The sequence below is a fragment of the Lampris incognitus genome, chromosome 10, assembly GCF_029633865.1.
Source record: "Lampris incognitus isolate fLamInc1 chromosome 10, fLamInc1.hap2, whole genome shotgun sequence".
Classification (NCBI taxonomy): domain Eukaryota; kingdom Metazoa; phylum Chordata; class Actinopteri; order Lampriformes; family Lampridae; genus Lampris; species Lampris incognitus.
In genome coordinates, this window is record NC_079220.1 from 59,871,706 (window position 1) to 59,887,314 (window position 15,609).

A 15,609-nucleotide genomic window follows, 5' to 3' on the forward strand; every position below is an offset into this window, starting at 1 on the left:
TATCTCTAAGGCTGAGCCCAGACACCCTACGGAGGAAACTCATTTCAGCCGCTTGTATCCACGATCTCACCCTTTCAGTCACTACCCAAAGCTCATGACCATAGGTGAGGGTTGGAATGAAGACTGACTGGTAAATTGAGAGCTTTGTCTTCCGGCTCAGCTCCCTCTTCACCACAACAGTCTGGTACAACGTCCACATTACTGCTGATGCTGCACCAATCCGCCTGTCAATCTCCCGCTCCATCCTACCCTCAGTCGTGAACAAGACCCCGAGATACTTCAACTTCTTCACTTGAGGCAACAACTCATCCACAACTCGGAGGGAGCAAGCCACCATTTTCCGGTAGGTATTTTATTCTGTATTAATATTAATGTTTTAGGCTGGGAACACAGATATCAAATTAGAAAAAAAATGTAAGCCCATGCTACATGCAATAAGCCAATGTCTCTTATTAAAAAGAGGATGATTTAAGGCTCCCCTGGAGAGAGAAAGGCAGATGCAATGAAATATTGGAGCATTTAAACACCAATATAAGATGGACTTAAGTCGCAAGAATGGGTTCGGGAACATATCTCTTTATTTCCAGACCTATTTATTGGCGTTTTTCTGCTTAACAAAGTAGTTGTTGAAACGCAACACTCATGTTGTACAGTTTCCATAATCTCACCTGAGGGCTTACATATCTCATCTCAGTGAGGGACTGGTATCCTAAATACTTTTGACTGAACAAATATGTACTTGTTTGAACATTTTTGGTTTATCGTATTATCTATCGGATTAGCCTATCCTCCATTCTTCTTCCCTGAGCTGCACCACAGGACATTAGAAAACAATTTAGATTGGTTCATTATATAGTTTATATATTTTAAAGCAGCACCATTTGTTCTAGTAGCCTTCTTACACTATTTCCAGTCCTTAGTTCATGTTTCCGATGATGAAACCTTCTCAGATGTATATTCTGTACAGTCGCTTTTTATTTTTAAACTTGCAAAACAATACCTTCTACAGACTTCTACTGATGTCTCTTGTGCCATTTTCACACTATATAATGGACATATTTATCCATCCATTCATTATCCAAACCGCTTATCCTGCACTCAGGGTCACGAGGATGCTGGAGCCTATCCCAGCAGTCATTGGGCAGCAAGTGGGGAGACACCCTGGGCAGGCCGCCAGTCCATCACAGGGCCAGCACACACACACACATTCACACCTAGGGACAATTTAGTACGACCAATTCACCTGACCTGCATGTCTTTGGACTGTGGGAGGAAACCGGAGCCCTGGAGGAAACCAACGCTGGCACGGGGAGAACATGCAAACTCCACACAGAGGATGACCCGGGACGACCCCTGAGGTTGGACTACCCTGGGGCTCGAACCCAGGACCCTCTTGCTGTGAGGCAACCGCGCTAACCACTGTGCCGCCCATATATATATATATAATACTTAGCACAAAAAGTAAGGAAATGTGTGTTTGGTAGATTATTTCTTTGTTGTAACAATGCTTCTTGGCAATACATCTTATACCGTTGGAAAGCCTGTTTATTTCTCTTTTAAATGGGGCCACATTTGTGAGGAACATGCATTTGTGGGATGAGCAGCAGAGCTGAGTATGTGGGTTGCACCCATGAAACATTTGCCAAATCTTCTCTGCCAATGCCAAACAGCTTATTTTGGTGCTGATATTGACTCTTGTGTTGAGCTTCTGGTACCCCAGGTGTTGACCATCAGCTGCCTGATATAAGATTTATTGCCAAGAAGCATTGTTACAACAAAGACATAATCTACCAAACACACATGTCCTTACTTTTTGTGCTAAGTTTATTTATATATATATATATATAATATCAATATAGATGTAGGAAAAAAACGTTTACTAATTAGCAGTACAAGCTTGTTTCGTGCATTGCGCACTCATCAGCTGCTAATGTGATTCCACAAAGAAAAACAGTTTACGTTGCCCTGCGTCACGCCCCTAATTTTGGTGGACAGCGACCAGTCAGAGGGGGGAAAAAAAGAAAAAAGGAAATATATGACGCCCTGTGATGGACTGGTGGCCTGTTCAGTGTGTCTCCCCGCCTGCCGCCCAATGACTGCTGGGATAGGCTCCAGCATCCCCGCGCCCCTGAGAGCAGGATAAGCGGTTAAGATAATGGATGGATGGGTGGATCTATATATGACCATGTGCGTGTGTAAATGTATGGGAACACACATGTAAGTCATCTGCATGACCGTTACTTTGTCCCCTTGCGTATTTATACCCAAACACTTAGTGTAATGTTGATGTACGCCTTATGTAAGTAACCGTCCAAGTCAAATTCCTTGTATGTGTGAACTTACTTGGCTGATAAAACTGATTCCAATTCTGAAATTTGCCTTTCTACTCCCTCTAGTGGCCATCAGCTGAAACGTGGGTTTAATTCATTTAACCCCCCCCCCCCCACACACACACACACAGATAAAAAACTACAGACTGTCATATGATGGAGGCAGAAAAAAAATTATATGTAGGTCTTGATTTTAAAAGTGATGTGTGATGATAAAAGTTAAACTGTCTGTTAAAATGTTAATACTTCAACTGTTCATGATAACATCAGTTCTTGCCACTCAGTCAGATAGCCACGTCCTTTCATAAAACATGAGACCAATTTGAGAGGAAAAGAAGGAATTGAGGGCGGCACGGTGGCGCTGTGGTTAGCGCCATCGCCTCACAGCAAGAAGGTCCTGGGTTCGAGCCCCGGGGTAGTCCAACCTTGGGGGTCGTCCCGGGTCGTCCTCTGTGTGGAGTTTGCATGTTCTCCCCGTGTCTGTGTGGGTTTCCTCCGGGTGCTCCGGTTTCCTCCCACAGTCCAAAGACATGTAGGTCCGGTGAATCGGCCGTCCTAAATTGTCCCTAGGTGTGAACGTGTGCATGTGTCGACCCGGTGAAGGATTAGCGGCCTGTACAGGGTGTCTCCCTGCCTGCCGCCCAATTACTGCTGGGATTCCAGCATCCCGCCACCCCGGTTGGGATACGTGGCTTGGGTAATGAATGAATGAATGAATGAAGAAGGAATTGAAATTTAAAAGGATTCACCATGCTTTATCAAAGAACAGATACATATCCCAAGATCCAAAATCAAATGTTTAACAGTGCCTAAGGTAATTTCTCAAGGTACACATGGTGTTTATAAAAATATCAGACTCTGAATGCATAGGTTAAGTCAAACTGTATTCTTCTAAAAACATCAAGCAACCCAACAGATACAATGTTAGTCATCTCCTTACCACAAATTCCCAAATCCAGGAATGGCATTCTCAATTATCCAGGGCACAAAATGGCCAGAGGTGATCGGACCACGTTGTCCCATGCTCCCGACCAACCACCCATTGTCTGGCACAATGACACCCAGGAAAGCCTTTAAAATAGTCGGGAATAGGGCTGTGTGATATGACGACATGGATCGTGTGGCGATAGAAAACGTCTGACGTTTCATATTAAGCTCTATCGTCTATTTCGCTGTGTCGCAAATCATCCTCTTTACGGCAATATTTTTCGTTATTTGGACGACCCTTACCACTCTTTGCACACCAGGGACGCTGAGGACATTTGCATGAAGGCAATACAAACAAACATGGAGGACAGTGAAGGTAACGCAGAACGCGCTAATTCCCAACAGAAGGACTCCAACCAGCCAGGACAAAACCAGGAGCAGCTTGTACCTAAAAGAGGGGCTACGTCTATCATGTGGACGTGGTTTGGGTATGAAAAGTCTGACACGGACCAGAAAACTCTACTTTGCAAAATATGCCGCATACCGGTCCCCACAACAGACGCAAACACCACGAGCCTCTTTTACCACCTGCACAAGAATCCTGTCAAACGGTACGGACAGAGTCTACACATGTCGAGTGCTGAAAACAAACCCCACACTCAGACGCTGCAAGAGGCTCCTTCACACCACATGTCAAAGAATCACGAAGATGGAAGGAGAGAACGACTGCCGCTGCAACCTACATCTGCAAAGACATGGCCCCAATTTTGTTATTTTGTTACATGCGTCATTGAAAAGATGCGCAAAGGTTCAAAATAAAGGGAGAAAAATAATCAAATATGAGTAAGTACCTTTTATTTGTCGAGTATATAATTCAAAATGTAATAATAGGCCTTTCCATGTGGTCATTTTATATAAACTATTTATTCAATTAATTTACAGAAGATGACCTATATTGTGATATGTATCGTTATCATATGAACGACCTATATCATATGTATCATTACCATGATATGAATGACCTATATCGTGATATGTATTATCATATGAACGACCTATATCATATGTATCGTTATCATATGAATGACCTATATCGTGATATGTATTGTTGTCATGATACGAATGGCCTATATCATATGTATCGTTATCATATGAACGACCTATATTGGGATATGTATCGTTGTCATGATATGAATGGCCTATATCATATGTATCGTTATATGAATGACCTATATCGTGATATGTATCGTTATCATATGAGCGGCTTATATCGTGATATGTATTATTATCATGATATGAATGGCCTATATCGTGATATGTATCGTTATCGTGATATGAATGACCTATATAATATGTATCGTTATATGAATGACCTGTATCGTGATATGTATCATTAGCATGATATGAACGGCCTATATCGTGATATGTATCGTTATATGAACGACCCATATCGTGATATGCATCGTTTTCATGATATGAGTGACCGATATCGTCATATGAGATTTTGGTCATATCGCACAGCCCGACTCGGGAACATAAAACTAAGCCCTCCTGATAAGTCTGTTTCGACCCTTCTCTTTTCCCTTCACAGTAAACTTTCTGGAAACATTCTTTACCCACAGTGCACTTGGCTTCAGCTAATGTATCGCCACTCTTCTCCAAATCCTTGCACACCTGCTCATACAGTCGTAGACTTTGACACAAAACACAAAAGGCCTAGCTTGTTTAAAAATAGATATAAATTAATAAAAAATATAAAACACAGGATTACAGTAAGAACTTAAGGTATACATTAAACAGTAAACAATCGCCACCAGGTTAGAAACTGTTGATTGTAGAACTTGTGTAACGGCCATCTCCTGCACTTCTCAACTTGAACTAGCCAGCAGTAGGAATTAACGGAACACTGTCTTTTCATCTTCCTCGTCAGTCAACTGGGTTGATAGGGAAGCAGCAAAAATAGCATTCTTATCTGACGTTGTGGCTGTGTTCCTTGACCTTTTGGTCTTTTAGTGTACACGGAGGATTCCTGTCAGATATAATAGTTGACTTCTTTGTGAAATCTACATGCCAAATCAGAAAGCAACAATTCTGATAAAGCTACTGAGTGAACACGGCAGCAAGTTAAATAATATTATTTTTCCTCACAAAATTAAATATCAGTGCTAGATTAGGCTTGACAATCAAATTGAAGAATATTTATATTCATCTCTATATCTATGTCAGACAGATATATACTCAGATGTATCTGAATACTTTTATCATCACAATAGAGTCTAAATTTAAATTGACACGGCATAAAACAAAGATCAGAATTTAAGGAATATTAATTTGGAATAGTACTGTGAATTCAAGGGAAGCACTTAGTTGTTAGACAAGGTGTCACAGACCATTGACACACAAACCATTGCATCCTCTGCTACATCTTACTTATTTTCAGTTGAAAACAGTTACTTGATTTTTAACAACTGAGTTTATTCTAGATTACCTCTTTTTGCTGGCTAGATTAGTGTTTGGTTTTAAAGAGGTTTAAGTAACTGACAATGTTCGTGGGGTAAGAGGCCAAACTTGTATGATAAATTAAGGAGGAACCTCGCCACCTGTGCCGAGACTCAAACTTAGGCAGCCCCAAGTGCTCTGAAGGTCTGGTTACAAGAATAAATATAACCTTTATACAAATTTACAGCTGGCATTAGTATCTTTAAGTGTCAGTCTGAAAGATTAGAGTAGTGCACATTGCAAATTAGAAATGATAACCCAATATAGAAAATTATAGGACTGATCCTGCGCCAACATTTGGTCATACGTCACCCGCAACAGTAAAAATTAGTTTTCTTGTGTTAGTACAAATAGTACTAATAATTTAGTACCAATAGTACTCATAATTTCTTTTACACAGCATAGGCTTGATTGATTTGAATCTGCAGACAAGCAAAAAAAAAATCTATTTTCAACATTTTTTGTTTTCAGTGTTGACATGAATACAGATTAAAGCCTGTGTGCTCAGCAAACAGAAGTAACATAGGTCCAAAGACACTTTGATCTCCACTGGTATGACATAAAACTTAACTTCCCCTCTCCTACACTCAGGCCAAAAGCAAACAGCCTCTGCAGCAAAGACACTAAGGCTTATGCCTACAGCATGTACAAATGTCTCGATGTGTGTGTGTGTGTGTGTGTAAGCCAGCTGGAACATCTGAAAACGTTCTCTCAGGCAAGTTGCTATATGCAAGTCCACTGCGCTGCAACTTTGTACTGTGCCGTAGACTTCTGGAGAATTTATCACGAAAAGTTATGCAAACCACTTCTGTTGCCTCTTGTCCTGCTTTTATCATACCGTGTTTGTCTATGGTCATAGATGGCTACTATGGGAATGTTTCCATTTAAGGCTATTGCTGAGTCCCATGAAGACCAGTCAAGACGACCTGCTGTCCCCTTTTGACGTTCCACTGGAGTCTCGGCACAATGTGCAGAGGATAGAAAGAGAGAGAAGAGAGGTGGGGGAATAGAGGCCCGAATACTTCAGCGCATATCTGAGGACACCATGCATGAGTAATTGCTTAGCGCTGGTTGGGTAAACTACAGCAGAAGAGGGCCAGAGAATGAAAGGAGGACAATAGCTACAGAACTGAGAACATGAATCCTGTTGAACAATTTGGCCAAACAAAACAGAACAGAACAGCAACATGGGGCCCAGATGGCTGTGGTTGCTTGGTGTTTGCTAAATAAAGCCATTATCGCAAGGGCAATTTTGGCTCAATAGTGGCTCTAGTAGGTGAGGCGAGAGGCCTTCATGTTGTAGCAGGGTCTGTCGGTGAGGCTCCCGGTCCCAGAAAAGAGAGGCAGACCTTCAGCCTTCTCCAGAACCACTTCCAGCTCCTGGAAGTCCTGCAACCGCGCCACATCTTTGTCCTGGAAAAGGAAATTGCATGTTAATCAAAACTTATAATTTCCAGACACAACTACACTGGTATTACATTGAACAAGGAAATACTTCAGGAAAATATTGTCAAATTAAATTAACAGACATAGCATCAATTAGGATTAATCTATCTCCATATATAAATCAAAGAAAGTAAAGGCAATACTTACCAAATAATTTTTTTTTATCCCCCCCCCACCCCTTTTCTCCCCAGTTGTACCCGGCCAATTACCCCACTCTTCTGAGCGTCCCGGTCTCTGCTCCACCCCCTCTGCTGATCCAGGGAGGGCTGCAGACTACCACATGCCTCCTCCCATACATGTGGAGTCACCAGCCGCTTCTTTTCACCTGACAGTGAGGAGTTTCACCTGGGGCACGTAGCGTGTGGGAGGATCATGCTATTCCCCCCAGTCCCCCCCCCCCCGAACAGGCGCTCCAACCGACCAGCGGAGGCACTAGTGCAGCGACCAAGACACAGACCCACATCCGGCTTCCCACCCGCAGACCCGGCCAATTGTGTCTGTAAGGATGCCCAACCAAGCTGGAGGTAACACGAGGATCTCCGGTTCGAATCCCTGCGTTAGGCAACGGAATAGACCACCACACCACCCGGATGCCCCACTTACCAAATAATAATTACTAAAGATGCAAACAAAAAGCTTGTGTGTCACAATTGTGCAACATTACCCAATTTGTTCAAGTTCCAATCGTTATTTTCATTGTAACCGTTTGTCAGATGCATTGACAAACAATACTATCGATTACATAGGAAGGGCAAAGTCACTTTAAATGGAAGCAACAAAAAAAAAAATAGAGCTAGTGGCAATATATGGAGGTTAAAGTGCTATTTTGTGTACACACAAGCATGAGTCAGACAGATGAATGTAAAGAAAGTGAGACAAAGGGGACAGACTGAGGAGCAAAATAATGTGCTCATCAGTGTGACAAAACAAGATAGGTGACATTCTTTCTCTGGGCTTCTCCGCTCAAACCTTCGGTTTCATATTAGCAATTTAACTAAACTGAACACAACTGTCAAAGTGTTTGCTATATTACAGGACAGAATAGTAAAACTGCCCCCTGCAATGAATTTATAGTTGCATCTGTGTTTTTACATCACTTTTCTTCAGCTTATAGTGAGCACGAAGTCATAGGCACTGAAGCTGAAAAAAGATTGAAAAGAGGGCGGCTCAGAACTATTATCTAATGATGAAAAATATTTAGTTAAGTAGCTGCAATATATTATTTCACATGTAAATGTTTAGAAATCAATATTCATGTTTAAAATGAATAGTAAAGAAAAAACAATATAAGATGAGTGATCAAGCTCCAGATGGCTGGAGTGTAAAGATTCAAATAGCGAATCTTTGTGCTTCAGTTTGTGTGTGTTTTTTGTATGAATTGCTCATACTTATTATCATTTTCCCTTCATGAGCTTGATGCTGGAAAAGTAAATGAACTTGTGCTTAGACTGTACATGCAGGCCCCCATTTTCATACCTTTCTTAACATGGTGTTGGGCAGTTTACGGATCTTCTCCACATGCTCGGCACTGATGTCCAACTCGCGACAACAGACCCTCAGGAGGGAGCGATATGTTAGCTCCTGGCGATCCAGCTCAACTTCAATGAAGTCATTCTCTCGTGCATTGGGGTTCTGGATACGCACCTTCAACACCAGCTCTGAGCAGAATGGAGAGATCATTAGACTTGTCTACACTCTTTAACCGGATAATGTTGCCTGTAGCAACATCAAGACCACTGTGTGCTCAGAACATCTCAATACCAACAAGTTTTAAAGATGAAGTTAAATGTCTTCAAACTTGTGCTAGAATATATTCATTCAACACTAGTTGGACATACTTTGACACATCAAAACATGTTTCCTCCCCTCACCTTGCACATTAACAGGGAAGGTACTGGTGAAAAAAAAAGGCTGGAAAGCTGGCATCGGCCCCCCGACCTGGCCACAGCTCAGCTGCTGAGGAATGGATTGCTTTCTGCTCTTTGTAGGGTTAGTGCTAGCCAATGGGGCCTGGACCTGGTTTCCACTACTGCTGGCTGTGCTGGGGCTAGGGGAGGCGATTGGTGGTGAGCACATGGCACTATTGTGGGCCAAGGTATGAGGGTAGTCGGCATGGTTGACCAAGTGGTGCTCCACTGACAGGTCCATAAGCAAAGCCCCGTTAACTGTAGAGTGGTGGTGGGAGGAAGTCGGGCTGGGAGCAACACCGTTCTGCTCAGAAATATTGATGAATGCTCCCACTTGACCTTGGCTGTGGACAGTTGGGTTGGTAGTAGGGATGTCAGGGGCCAGGCTCTGTGGTTGCATAGGCTCATGAGTAGGAGAAAGTGATGCTGAATCACTGTGTTGGTCCTCTGCATGGTCCCCTGAGCCATTCTGGCTAAAATGCTGGGCCAGGATTACCTCTGCCTTGTCCATCTTGCTGTACATGAAGGGAGGATTAGACAGGTAGTTGGGGATGATTGGCAATTCTGGCTCCTTGACTTCAGGCACGTCCTCCACCTCAACTGTTATAATTGACCACAAAATGTAGAGTTATTTACTAAGGAAATGTTTTTCCCCCACACAAACCTTTTTTCACCTCCAGTCATAAACCTAACAGTTCAGGATAAGCATACATATACGTACGTATATTATCAACACCCAAGGCTACGACTGCTTTGTTACACATAATTAGTGCTTGGCAATATGGAAAATATCATCATCATCATGATTATAAGGAACATGAAATGTATATCATGATATCTGCTTACATATACAAAAATACCATAATTAAGGATTTGACTGAGGTTCATCACATTGAACTGTTTGGTAATGTAAAGTATAATATCAAACCTAAACTAGTTTTCAAATAATACTCTGTCAAATATATCTGACGTCATTTTATGAGAACCTTTAGGTCATACATTCTTGTTGTCCTTAATTCAGATAACAAAAATGTGCATCACAATATAATATCCACATTTCATCCCGATACAATACCTGTGACAGGCGATAAACAATACTACTGAATTACTGCTAATCCCTACACTAAATCAATGTTACTATGAACATTTTATACAGCTAGGATCATTAATGCATTATACATTCAAAACCGAGGCTAACCCCAGGGTACTGACTACAGACTGACAAACATATAATATGCTGTACCTCCTAACAGTCGTTTGATCTCTGGTTTAGATGTCAGCTGTGCAGCCAGCTCATCCTTAGCTGTAAGGATCTCTTTGTCTGCTCCAGAACTAAGCAAGTAGGACACAATATGTTTATGGTTCCTCTTGCAAGCCCAGTGCAAGCATGTCCTATCGTGGGGGGAAAGAAATGGCGATTAGCTCACCAATTAAACAAGACAACACATGCATGAAGACGACTATTGACTTATAAGGTTGATTCTCGTTACGTCACGTTTATACAAACAACAGCAGCCATGTGCAATCCGTCGTTAACGTTATAACTACGTTCAATAAGGCCGCCTTCTGTTTTATTCAGCAACCCTGAATAATCAGCAAGCCTTTCGGTTTAGCAGAGCCTGCCGAGGACAGAATGTGTGTGTGTGCAGTGCTTACACAACAAGCAAGGCAACAAAGTGGCGGCTCAAGCTGATGAACAACCTTGCTGCTGAGTAACAGGAGATAACACTGATCTAGTTTAATGCGTGTGATGCCGCACACGCTGCCGGCCGGCCGGCCGGCCGCCGCACACGCTGCCGGCGGCCGCCGCACAGGACGCTCGGTGCCGGCAAGTTTTCAGCACAACTGTTCATATACATCTGTGCGTTTTGGGGTTTTGTTTTGGTTTTGTTTTGTTGCGAAAGGGTATATGGTCACGTAATGTGACGCAGACTAGCGTTCCTCCGTGTATGTTGGGCATTGTGCGGTCCAGCAGCCGTTGGCGGAAACACGTACCATCCGTTTATCTCGTTCTGTGAGTTGACGTTTACGCCACTCTCCACCAATGTCCGCACTTCGTCGATGTCTCCGATCGCGGACGCCTCTCGCAGTCGCTCCTGCAGTTCCCTGTCCAGCGAAGTGGTTGACATTTTCACACTGACGATTTAGCGTGGCCAGACCATAGGAGAACCCGACGTCTTTCCGAAGAGGTCGTCAACACCAGTCGCTTGTCGACCCCCTCGTCTTCTGGCGCCGAATCCCAGCGGAAATCGACTGAAAAGTGGACGGCAGGCTAGCCAGGCTGCTAGCTTGCTAGCCAGGCTGCTAGCTTGCTAGCTTATGTAAGCTAGGAGCAAAACGCCTCCTGCTAGCTAACCCAACTTCTGCTGGCCGCGTAGCCTTTCACGTTCACAAAAGGACACCAGCACGATCCTTACTGCCCGTCAAATGTTGAACTCAATTCATAACATCCCGTAAATACGTGGCCGCTGTTCGCTCTTCAGTTGCGTTAAGCTGCCCACCGGCCTTCCTGAAACGGAGGCATCTGTGGAAGTGACGGGCTGACACAGTCACTAGTAGCGACACACCGGGGGGCCCCTTTACATGTTGCAACCACGCATCCAACTGTTGGTTCCCCTGAAAACCACTGGGACGTACGTGTGTGTGTGTGTATGTTTCCTCACACACACACACACACACGTGTTAATACACTTGGTTTGCTTATCTAAAATCTTGAAATATGACCAGTTTTCTCGTGGACCTTGTCATTAGGGTGATTATGATGACTGGATAGATATGGAACAGGTGGTGACACGTGTTGCTGTTCGGCAGTCTGTCAGCTGCCAGAGGACGAAGAGGAACCGCCACGGCGCACTGCGCAGATAAAGAGGAACCTGTTACATCTAAAATCTGACATTCTCAAACATTTTAACCGTCAGCTGCACACATGTGATGGTACATGATACAACGATTCCACATCATTCCTGGGTTCATTTTAGGACGTTTTATTGAGAAAAAAAACAAACCTTTTTTTTGGACCTCCACCCCAAAATATTTGTGCGACAACGGTACAGAATCAAAGAGAAAATTATGAACTCAATATCATGAGACAATACTCAGAGAGGAATACAATTCTCAAAATCTACAAAAATGTCAGCGAAAAATTAAGCAGAAAGGCAAAACCGCTTGAAACCTCACGCGTAGCTGTGGGTGGACCTAGGTGGGCCTGGGACTACCCACTTGGCACTCTAGTCCACCCAATCAGAAGGCTTCCTTTTTTTTTTTTTGCTGGACCAACCAATGAATAGCAGTCAGTGAATACAGTTTCAATTATCTGACTAGTTATAATGCCGCATTCGTTTATCCCGGAAGTGGGAGGTCGGAAGTTGGGAACACGCCATTACCGACGTTCTGGTTCGAGCTACCAGGCGGGAATAAACACGGACGCCCGCAATGCTGACCACCGGAAGGTGCAGATATTATGGAAGAAGTCCAGAGTGGCGTTCAATGACCGCTCGCTAGCAACGTTGTCATATTTTCGTCAACAATAGGCTGGAATCAAATAATTTTTAATATCATCATGGTTCAGAGTTTTCTTCTCGTTGCCAACGAGCATTTTCAAGTTAGCGACCTTGTGATTGGCGATAGATTAACCTTTTAAAACCGCTAATAACAACTGATATTCAGTTTTATATTGTAGCGAATTCAGGGGGTGGGGGCAGCTTGGGACGCCAACCCGTGGCTCCCACACCACGAGCGGCTACGTTAACCGCTCGACTAAAGGGTCCGACCCGTTAGCCAAGGGCTGAAGGGTCCGACCCGTTAGCTAAAGGGTTCGACCCGTTAGCCAAGGGCTGAAGGGTCCGACCCGTTGGCTAAAGGGTCCGACCCGTTAGCCAAGGGCTGAAGGGTCCGACCCGTTGGCTAAAGGGTCCGACCCGTTGGCTAAAGGGTCCGACCCGTTAGCCAAGGGCTGAAGGGTCCGACCCGTTAGCCTAGGGCTAAAGGGTCTACTTATCCGTGCACGCTACAGTATGTTTAACCAACTATTGTACATGGTATCTTTGTTGATCTAAAAGCATACCATGCTGAAAATCAAACTTAAATGTGTTTTTAAAAGCATACAATCTTGTAAAGATTGATAAAGATTAATATTATTGACACTGGGGGGGCAGCCATGTTGATGTGACGTCATATAATTCCGTGTCGTGAACTGGGGGTTGAGAAAAGCAACCCGAGTTCGCGACTAGGAACTCCGAGCCCACGTGCAGTTTGAGTTTTCCTAGTGGGAACTAGGAATTTCCGACCTCCGAGTTATAATCAAACGCAGCGTCAGATTTGTTGCGTGGCAGGGCCGCTCGCAGATGCCATGTCAGAAGTGGGATGGTGAGCTCGTGAAAGGACCGTGAGGCCAGCGGAAGCGTTTCCCGAAAGGGGGGGGGGGTAGTGTAACGTAAACAAATAAGTAGACACGTTAGCCCTTGGCTAATGGGTCGGACCCTGTAGCCCTTGGCTAATGGGTCGGAGCCTGTAGTCGACTGGTTAACGTTGTCGCCCGCGGTGCGGGAGATCCGAGTTCACTACAATATTGTAACGTGCATGGATAAGTAGACACGTTGGTCCTTGATTAACGGGTCGGACCCTTTAGTCGACTGGTTAACGTTGTCGCTTGCGGTGCAGGAAATACTGGCTCGCGTCCTGGCTGTGGCGATTCCCAGGCTGCCCCCCAAATCCACTGCAATATTTTGACCACTGCAATGTGGAAAATTGTAAAGTGGAGAAGGTGCAAGCAACGTGCCTGCACTGCAAGGGAAATCATGATATGGGGTCAGAAAAATATCCAAAAAGAATTGAACAGGAGAAAGTGAATAAGATGAGCAGGAAAGGGCTTGTCATATGCTGAAGCCACTAAGAGAATGGAGAGAAACAATGAAAATTATGTGAGCCAAAAAGCTAATGAGGACAAGTCAGTCAGGAAGCATGCTGAGTTTTGCTTTGTAAGGACCATCTGAAGTTTTTTGGCCTTTTTGGAAATGGTAATTAACTGTACTGCTGGAGTCGAAAGGAAGTCTGTGAGAATTGACATAATTGTAGTTGCAGCAAGGACATTTCTGGGTATTGTAGAAATGTCTGGAGAAGGTGTGCAGCAGCTGCTGATAGAGGCGTTTAGTCCCTCTCAGAAGCCTGTGAAATAACTAGTTTAATTGAGAAAACGAGTTTGTTTTTTTTAGGTAAATTGACATTTTGATCCACTCTCCGTTCCAGTTGGTGGCGGTAGTGCACCAAATCTTTGTTTGCCAACCGCCAATAATCCTAAAAGAAGAAGATTTGCTCGTATTTCCAGAGGTTCTGCACAAGATGGGAGTGCTACACAAGGCTCAGCTGTCAGCTAGACGCAAGCAAACCATGTGAGCTTTCTCAACTTAGCCTCAGCCACTTTAAAGATGGTGAATAAGAGGTTCGTTGTAACCTCCGGGCTCACTTTCAAGGCCCAGCTGTTGTTGGGTATTATGGTGAAGAACCATTATCTGTTTCTGCCTGTTGCATTTAGGAAGAGGGTTTTTAATGTATCTCACAGCAAGAGCATCCCGGGTGTGATCCCTATCCTTCTGTTTGGAGTTTGAATCTCCTGCCTGTTTTTGTTGGGGTTTCCTCCAAGTCCAAAGGCAAGCATTTTTGTGAGCTGGAAACCTTTCAATTACCCAAAAGTGTGAATGAGAGTGAGATCGTGTGTGGACCCCATGATTTACAGGAAACATGCACAGGATGTCTCCCTGCCTATGCTCCAGCCCACTATGTTCCAAATCGAATGATCCACTGAATGAATTGATGGCTTGAATTGAATTGATCAAATGAATTCATGGCTTCTGTGTCTCTAAAAGGAAGTCTGCTGGCTATTATTCTAAATTTGTCAAATCTACAAATAATTACATTAAATGACCATGCAAACCATTGTTTTAAACTGTAAACTTAGGTTCGGGAAGCTGTACATTCACCACTTTTTTTCTCTTTTTTTTAAATAGACGTGGCTAAATTTACACCGCCAGCTGCCAGGGGCGCTCATGATCCAGTATCACAGCCTTATCGCCACAGCGAACACATTCTGCTTCCGGTTTATATGAGCGCCATGTGACAAGTTCTGTCAAGTTAGCTAGAGAAACACAGCCCAATACCAGAAGTACTTGAGAGTTTACCTTCAAAATAAAGCTGTCTATGTGGGGTGTACTGCACAGCAACATGACACAAACGGTACGAAACTATAGTATATCAATAAGACGAGTTGTTTATTCTGAATCTTGAAATGAAGCCTCGTTTGCCTAGCTACAGGAGCACATGGTTCTCAAAGATTCAGTAGCAATTATACCACTGCTCAAATCGGTCTCCTGTTTACACTCGCCCCCTACAGGCGGTGCAGGACCAGGGCTAAAAGGATTATTATGGATCCCCATCGCCCCGATAACGGTGCGTTTCAGCCGCTGCAGTCAGGCAGACGTCTCCGTAGCCACAAGGCCAACAGTGGG

General features: G+C 43.8%; 1 protein-coding gene across 1 annotated transcript; it reads right to left on the minus strand.

Annotated features, from left to right (window-relative positions):
- Positions 1 to 3,072: 3,072 nt before the first annotated feature.
- Positions 3,073 to 11,664, minus strand: ankrd40 (ankyrin repeat domain 40). The gene is made up of 5 exons (XM_056287814.1): positions 11,105 to 11,664; positions 10,353 to 10,501; positions 9,074 to 9,709; positions 8,679 to 8,860; positions 3,073 to 7,169 (listed from the first exon to the last, which is right to left on the minus strand). The coding sequence occupies exons 1-5, from the start codon at positions 11,236 to 11,238 to the stop codon at positions 7,026 to 7,028; spliced, it is 1,245 nt and encodes a 414-aa protein (XP_056143789.1). The 5' UTR covers positions 11,239 to 11,664; the 3' UTR covers positions 3,073 to 7,025.
- Positions 11,665 to 15,609: the final 3,945 nt, after the last annotated feature.